At 45.7% G+C, this 7,237-nt stretch overlaps 4 protein-coding genes and 1 long non-coding RNA gene across 6 annotated transcripts; 4 read left to right on the top strand and 1 right to left on the bottom strand.

Moving 5' to 3' along the window:
• The first annotated feature begins 609 nt into the window (after positions 1-609).
• LOC108153050 lies at positions 610-1,586 on the top strand. Its single transcript, XM_017282823.2, has 4 exons — positions 610-762; positions 827-1,043; positions 1,108-1,219; positions 1,279-1,586. Exons 1-3 carry the CDS (start codon positions 732-734, stop codon positions 1,184-1,186), a joined length of 327 nt encoding a protein of 108 aa, XP_017138312.1. The 5' UTR covers positions 610-731; the 3' UTR covers positions 1,187-1,219; positions 1,279-1,586.
• LOC108153052 lies at positions 1,318-1,830 on the bottom strand. The gene is made up of 2 exons (XR_001774873.2): positions 1,593-1,830; positions 1,318-1,532 (listed from the first exon to the last, which is right to left on the bottom strand). It is a non-coding gene; the product is annotated as an uncharacterized LOC108153052 (long non-coding RNA).
• Positions 1,831-2,103: 273 nt separating this feature from the next.
• Positions 2,104-3,161, top strand: LOC108153049. The gene is made up of 2 exons (XM_017282821.2): positions 2,104-2,581; positions 2,645-3,161. Exons 1-2 carry the CDS (start codon positions 2,309-2,311, stop codon positions 2,744-2,746), a joined length of 375 nt encoding a protein of 124 aa, XP_017138310.1. The 5' UTR covers positions 2,104-2,308; the 3' UTR covers positions 2,747-3,161.
• A 107-nt stretch (positions 3,162-3,268) lies between these two features.
• LOC108153048 (zinc finger C4H2 domain-containing protein) lies at positions 3,269-4,814 on the top strand. Its single transcript, XM_017282820.2, has one exon. It carries the CDS (start codon positions 3,495-3,497, stop codon positions 4,473-4,475), a length of 981 nt encoding a protein of 326 aa, XP_017138309.1. The 5' UTR covers positions 3,269-3,494; the 3' UTR covers positions 4,476-4,814.
• Positions 4,815-5,029: 215 nt separating this feature from the next.
• LOC108152393 (dnaJ homolog subfamily C member 22) lies at positions 5,030-7,232 on the top strand. Of its 2 annotated transcripts, none has more exons than XM_017281692.2 (2): positions 5,030-5,437; positions 5,508-7,232. In XM_017281692.2, the coding sequence occupies exon 2, from the start codon at positions 5,530-5,532 to the stop codon at positions 6,787-6,789; it is 1,260 nt and encodes a 419-aa protein (XP_017137181.1). In that variant the 5' UTR covers positions 5,030-5,437; positions 5,508-5,529; the 3' UTR covers positions 6,790-7,232. The 2 variants fall into 2 exon arrangements, with proteins under 2 accessions (XP_017137181.1, XP_017137180.1); XM_017281691.2 differs by having other exon boundaries at positions 5,492-7,232.
• The last annotated feature ends 5 nt before the right edge of the window (positions 7,233-7,237 follow it).

Raw genomic sequence — 7,237 nt, 5'->3', positions numbered from 1 at the left:
ATTTTTATTGTCAGTGAAAGGATATTACTAATTTAGGTATCGCTTGCGAAGGCTTGGGAAGTGCTGCTTTGACTACGAAGCACCCAATAACTATCTATGCGTGATTGGTCGTACGACCATGTCGTACGAATTCGAATCTGAAGCTTATGCCGCAGAGCTAGACAAGTTAATGGAAATACTGTAAAAAACATATTAAATATTATATTAATAAAATATTGTTAAAACCATTAATTACGCGTGTCTTTTTGTTTGTTATCTTCAAGTTAAAAACTACGTCATTTCAATTGAAAAGTTGCCTGCAGCCGTGCTACAACTGCGAAAAATATTGATATTGATGCCAATATATCGGGTCTTTATGGTCACTATCGATGAATCGATGTAATCACTATTGGTTGTTTCCACTACAAGAAATACCATAATAGGCTATTCACACTGACGACCATCCACCATCCACCATCCATTTCGGGGATGGTCCGTAAGGTTTTGCCGTTCCGAAAATTTCCCAGTTAGTCCACCATCCATTTTGGATGTTCCTAAGCCGCACGTTTCTATGCGATAGTTAGCCGATGGTTTTCAAATGCAACTCTGAATAATTGTCATTCACAATGGAAAAATGGTATTTACTGCGAAAACGTAAACAATGATTGTGACAAAATTAACAAAAAACAAAAACAACAACAGAACAGCTCGGAAGGACAGCAGACCAAATTTTCGAAAAACTTATTAATAAAATGGATTTAGTGCCAGAAAACTCCTCCAGTGGTACGTTGAATAGATATATTTGTTTTTTATTGTTTATAATATATAATATTATAACACAATGCAGCAAACAAGAGAACAACAGCAGGCGGCAGGGTGAAATGGAGTGCCGCGCTTGAGAGCCTGCTGATTGACATATGGCAGGAGAAAATTGAAGATTTGCGCGGACCACGCAAAAATTCACATGTGTACATGGAGATGGCCGAGTCCATGAAGGAGGCTGGGCTTGAGCTTGGATGGGGCGAGATAAGGAAAAAGCTCGAGAACATGACCAAAAAATACAGGTAAATATTATTGACTCTGCCAAATAAAAGATTGTGAAACCTACTTTTTTTTTATACTTTGCAGGATTGAAAAAAATAAAATTGGACCGAGCGGCGGTGCTCCATCTGGGTGGCAACATCATTTCTGGGGTGCTACCGGATAAACAACATGGAGCAGAGCACATTGGACAACGACAGTAAGTTTTATTAATTTATTGCTAAAAAAAATATATTTCATTTAAGATGTTCATTGCAGATCCTGATGAGTACTTTTCGGATATTATTGAGATGGACCTGGACGGATCTTGTAGCTCCAGCACCTTGTCTGGGCGTCCGTCAAAGAAAAAGAAAAAGACCGACATTTCGTGGCTTGCAGAGATCGCCCGGGAACGTCTCGAAGAACAGAAGGACCACCACAGAAAGAAGGAAGAGCACGACGTGAGGCAGGAGAAGATGGTGCAGGACCTAATCAGCACACAAACGAAATTTCAAAATGATCTGTTGGAAGTGCTAAAAAATAGAAACAAATAATAATAAATAATAAAAAAATAAGTTTTTAATTTTCATTACGGTCTACACAATATTTTGCGATTGCAGATCGTATCTGTTCTGCTGACTGATTAAAGTCAGCAGAACTGTTGCTGGTATCGGGCTGTTCGCCCTGCTCATTTGTTGCAAGCTCCCATTTGTTGCAAGACATAAGAGAGGCACAACGTTACATTTTCCTAACGATAGGATCGACTGTGCCAATGCTCTGAGAGTGTCACCGTTATCTCTCGACCTTACTATACACTGCTTGTCTCTCCTGCGACGAAGAAATGAGTCGTAATATAAAAGGGCTATACAAAAAGGTATGGGCAAGGCATGATGTAATTATACATCATTATAATTACATCATGGGGCAAGGGGCCCACGAGCCTCAAAAGCCGATTTCGTCTCAAGGTATATTCGCCAAAAGGGGTGAATTTTACCTTGAATGCGGTTCATTTTCTGGGCCGTGTTTCCTGTTGTCCATACCTCTTATTCACAGCACTTTCACAGCTGGCGGATTTGAATGAAATGGCCAACGGCCTTGCACCCCCGCATTTGTGAACATGAATGTGAACTGGATGGGACAGTAGCGTTAGCGTGTATTCGTCATGTAATAAATTGAGCAAAATGTAAATAATGTAGAAACATAAATCTTAAAGAAATCGATTCACAGCCTTCGAAATAGGATACTCTTTTGCGTTACACCAACAGTTTGGAGGTGTCCCACAGACAATTAGATTTCAGATGGTATTTGTATGGATAAAAGCACAAAACCTGTGCGTGGAACCGCTGGCCCTGACTTGCATGTTGGTCAACAGGTCGGCACAAACAGCGGGCGAAGAATCCAAATAAAGCAGGCTCAGCTGTACAAATTTTCTTCCCTCGTTTTTGGACCGGGAGACCCTGAACTTCTGTATCTGGAGGAATTTCTGGCCTTCCCAAATGCGAATACGAATGTGACGCTGCCAGTGACCCGAAAGAATATCCGTGCCGTGAACTATGACCCGATCACTCAACAAATTGACGGGGTAAGATTAGCGGATGCTGAGCGCGGTAGAGGATACCCCTAATCCTTCTATAACTTCTTCCAGATCGAAGGCAGAAGTCACAGCATCAGGCTTTCGCTGGTAAATGGCACAAAGGAGCCTCTTGGCCAAATCCGGACAGCCCTTCGACGTTATCATACCCCATAGCATAGACGCCATTGACATAGACAGTGCGGAGGGTGTGGCATCAGCGGCCCCAGTGAACAAGTACTGTGTATCAGCCTCCTGTCGCCATGACGGCCAAAGACTGCCCGGCGGATCAAAAAATTAAATTTATTAATTATTCAGCCAGGCTCCGGTTTTCAATTTCGCAAAAGTTTTTCGATTTCCCGTTTTCACAATCCGCAAGACTTCTTCGTTTTTAAAACAAAAACAATTTCCTCGATAAAATGAAAAGTAAACGGCTTTTAATACAACATAACGAATCTTAATTTCAAAAGGAAAAAAATAGTTGAATTATTGATGCATTAACATACAGTTCACACTTAGGCCAGAGTAATTTGGTCTGTGGCTTCTTTATAAATATTTTTTCTTAGCCGCACCTCATTTGGCTCGGAAAAATTTGGTAATTGGTCAAACGCCTAAACACAAACGTCTAAAAACATCGATGTTTTAGAAAAAACATCGATGTCGCAATGTACATCCAAACATCGATGACATCGATGTGAACATCGATATATACATATACAGAAAGCAGTGAAAAAACCAAATATTTGAGATTTAAATATAGAATTCAATTAAAAAGTTTATGCATTGAAATTGTGCCGAAGTGACACCAGCTGACGTTGATGCCAGCATCTGCATCGAAAATCCCAATCTCAGCGCGTCGAGGTAAAAGCAAACAGCTCAGTGAAAGAGGAAGCCACGGCAGACACAAGGCCCACACGGACACAAAATGGCCACCAGCGAGATATCCAGCTCCAACGAGCGACACTACTATGCCAAGCTAGAGGCCATCAAGGACATACGGGACAAGACGCTGGCCCTCGAGAAACTTAAGGTGCGCATCATCAAGGAGGTAAAGCTGAGCGACGACGAGGAGAAGTGTTTGGAAGAATACCGCAAGGAAATGGAGCACCTGCTCGAGGAGAAAATGTCCCACGTAGAGGAACTGCGCCAGATCCACGCGGACATCAACGACATGGAGAACATCATCAAGCAGACAAAGGAGAACCAGACGCGCTCCTTCGACATGGCCAATCGCGTATACGAGGAGTACTTGGCACTCAAGTACCAAATCGATCACATGCGAAGGGACTACCTCGGCCTAAGTCCGCTGCGCGACCTGCACGAGGAGGAGGGCAGTCCCATATCGAAGGATCGTTTTCAGACAAACTTCCTCAAGGTGGCCGCCCAGTCAGCGGCTGCCGCTGCAGCCGCAGCAGCAGCCTCGGTCACGCAGCCAACGTCCCTGGCTCGCCCACACGCTCGTCATCCCTTGATGCCCGAGGCCACGGTCACCGCCTTACCCCCCAGTTCATCGTCTGGTGGCGGCGGCAGCAGCTCAGTCAGCGCCGGCGGCGGTGGTGGTGGACCAGGACACGCTTTTATGCCACCGGCCCCGCCTGGAGCAGGCAGCGCTGGGGCTGCCGCAGCTGCCGCCGCGGCCGCTGTGCGTCTAGGCAAAGGTGATTTCTCGGCCCCGCCGCCTCCACCTCCGCCAACAAATCGCCTTCAACAAACACCGTCGATTGGAATCGGCCACCATCCGTCGTTCCGTTCGGACTTCAACGTGAATCTCCGCCAGCAGCCACCACCGATGAAGTCGTGCCTGTCGTGCCATCAGCAAATCCATCGAAATGCCCCCATCTGCCCGCTCTGCAAGGCCAAGTCGCGCTCACGGAATCCCAAGAAGCCCAAGAAAAAGAACAACTAGAGGACCGGAGGTGCAGGTCCACGTCCACGTCCACCGGCAGGAACATCAACTACTCTCATCAATCTATTCGTGAAGATTTCCCGGCCAGGTCCAGGAAGGAACCTTAGGACTAGAGGTTTTTTTTTCAACTATTTATTAACCCAAGCAAAGTATTACCAAGCAAATGCATCAAGCTAAATAACAAACTCTCAAAAAAAGAAAACCGTAGTTTCTAAGACCTTTTGAAAAGTGTTTTTGCTCAAATTTAATTTTCGATTTGAATTGTAAGTTAAAGCTAATTTATAGACTTTTAAAAGCAAATCACGTGTCAAATTTCATTAAAATACATTATACGTGTAAGCATTTATTAATATGCATATAGGCATTTTGAAAAAAAATAAAACTGAATTGAATCAATAAAAAAGTGTAAATATAAATTTTTATCAGAATGGTCAAAAAGAGGTAACGGAACGGAACAAGAGTTTTAGGTTTCCCAATTGTGCGTATGCAGCCCTGGCTGACTTCACACTTTTTGGGATTTAAGTCTACGCTTTAGGGTATTTCTGCATACGCCTTAGCCGATTTGCGCTGCTACTTTAATTTTAAAACCCTCCGCTCCGTCGCTGCGCTGTAAATAGTAGAGTGAGATTTCCATAAAAAACAGTTAGCAGAACAACAGAGTGGTTCTGGCTTAACAAACTGTTCGTGCACTTATTGTCTGTATTTTTGCTGTTGTCAAAGTTAAATTCGCAGCGTGGATAAAAGGCGTAAAGAACTAATAGAAATTTAACGCATCAGTGCGGCTCCCTAACTGTTTCCTCCGGCTCTTCTGCCTGTTCTTGCTGCGCTGGCTGCGTGCGCAGAATTTGTGAAAAGAGAAAGTTGGGCGCCGATTGCTGCCGCTGCTTCCCGCTCCACTCCCGCCGCTGGAACAGGCACATTCAACAGCGCGTGCGCAACGACACTCTTCACGAAGAAATTGGGTCAGTTTACCAAAGTTTTGCTTGGAATTCAACTAAACTCGTATTCAAATAAAGTGATTATTCCTTCTAGTACTCCGAGTGCATATCCGAAGATGGGAACCAAGCAGACTGTGTCGCCGAAGTTCGGTGGCACTGTAAAGGCAAAGGCCAAATCGACCACAAGCGACAGTCCCCCGCCCTCGCCCACGGACAAATCGCTCATCAAGAGCAAGCCAAATAGACGCATGTCGACGAACCGCGAATCTTCCACGGAGGCCAACACCCTGCTTGCCCAGAAGTCAGTGGTAGTTGCGTACGTTCTCTGGCTGTTTGGCGGTATCTTCGGTCTGCATCATCTCTACTTGCACCGCGATCGTCACGCCTTTATTTGGGCATGCACGCTGGGCGGCTACATGGGCATTGGCTGGATTGGTGAACTCTTCCTGATACCCGAATACGTGCGGGATGCCAACGAAGACCCGCGATTCGTCAAGGCGTTCGTGGCCAAGCTGCAGGCCTTTCAGCGGCCTCCGTACTCCTCCAAGCGCTTCGTGGGCCAGGTGATGATCGGTCATTTATTTGGTCAGCTGTTCGCGATGGCCATACCGCAGACAGTTGTAGCTGGTTTCGACCTATCCTTCCTGCACTGGGCCATTCCCATCTTCGTGTCCCAGGGAATCTGGCTGGTTGGGAACATTGGCCGCGAGCAGGGCGTTTGGTGGCACTGTCTCCTGGCCGCCTATTTGGCATACCCAGCGCGGTACTTCATCTACGACGAGACCTACTCACTGCTGCTGACGGGACTGGTGTCCGCCCTCACCTTTGACGGCATCTCAAAGCAATGGCGCCGAACTCCACCACGTCGGGGACGACCCGTGGAGCGATCCCTGAAGCTGACGGGAGCCATTTTGATCTACTGCACCTTTTGGGGCAGCTTCGTCTACTTCAACGGAACCATTGCGGACGAGGATGGTGGCGAGGTGCCAATACACGAGGCCCTTCACAACTTTCTCGCCTCCGCCTGGTGGACGGACCTTAAGCAGGCCCTGCACGACACCTACATCTACGCACAGCATCACGGCTGGTACGAGACCTGGAAGGAGGTATTTGAGAGCATGGATGTGGACGGCGAGCGGAACTCCTACAAAGTGCTGGGCGTTAGTGCCACTGCGTCGCAGGCCGAGATCACGGCGGCTTACCGCAGGTTGTCCAAGGAGTATCACCCTGATAAGGTCAAGGACGAGGCGCTGCGCGACGAGGCCCACCAGCGCTTCATCGAGATCCAGCAGGCCTATAACGTGCTCAGCAAGATCAAGTCAAACCGCCGGCGAAAGAACAAGCAGTTCCAGGAAGACGATGCAATTGTTCTCTAGGAAACAGCTCGCAAAAGTTGCACCCTAAGGGGGCTTTAGTCTCTAAGTTAGCCCACATCTTACGTAAATATTTCTTTCGAATTAGGTGGAAACTAATGTTATCTTTAGCAGTTATTCAGCAACCGCTTACGTGGATCCAGATAAGGTGGATTGCCTTTTTCTGGTTCAAAGCGTGACTTATTTACGCCGCAGGGCGTGGCCCCGCCCAAATTGGAAGCTCACGACGACAATGAGGTTTTTCTCAACCATTAGTTTCATATTCATTTATTTATTTTATATATTTTACATAATATAATGAACTACTTAACAATCTAGGCAAAAAAAGGAAAATATTTAGTATAATTTTTTTTTTTTAATTTGTTGTAAACAATGTTTTTGTGTGTGTAAACTTTTGCACTAATATATAGTTAAAACGTTTCAATAAACGAAAAAGTATATATGTATGTAT

Source organism: Drosophila miranda, chromosome XR, assembly GCF_003369915.1.
Source record: "Drosophila miranda strain MSH22 chromosome XR, D.miranda_PacBio2.1, whole genome shotgun sequence".
Taxonomy (NCBI): Eukaryota; Metazoa; Arthropoda; class Insecta; order Diptera; family Drosophilidae; genus Drosophila; species Drosophila miranda.
Note: the sequence above shows the minus strand (reverse complement) of the source record. Positions and strands in the feature narration are given on the sequence as shown.

Coding starts and splice junctions, on each gene's coding strand:
- LOC108153050 (XM_017282823.2), top strand. CDS start 732: ATGGATTTAGTGCCAGAAAACTCCTCCAGTG. Junction 763..826: donor GCCAGAAAACTCCTCCAGTG/GTACGTTGAATA, acceptor AACACAATGCAG/CAAACAAGAGAACAACAGCA. Junction 1,044..1,107: donor AACATGACCAAAAAATACAG/GTAAATATTATT, acceptor TATACTTTGCAG/GATTGAAAAAAATAAAATTG.
- LOC108153049 (XM_017282821.2), top strand. CDS start 2,309: ATGGATAAAAGCACAAAACCTGTGCGTGGAACCGCTGGCCCTGACTTG. Junction 2,582..2,644: donor TCACTCAACAAATTGACGGG/GTAAGATTAGCG, acceptor AACTTCTTCCAG/ATCGAAGGCAGAAGTCACAG.
- LOC108153048 (XM_017282820.2), top strand. CDS start 3,495: ATGGCCACCAGCGAGATATCCAGCTCCAACGAGCGACACTACTATGCC.
- LOC108152393 (XM_017281692.2), top strand. CDS start 5,530: ATGGGAACCAAGCAGACTGTGTCGCCGAAGTTCGGTGGCACTGTAAAG.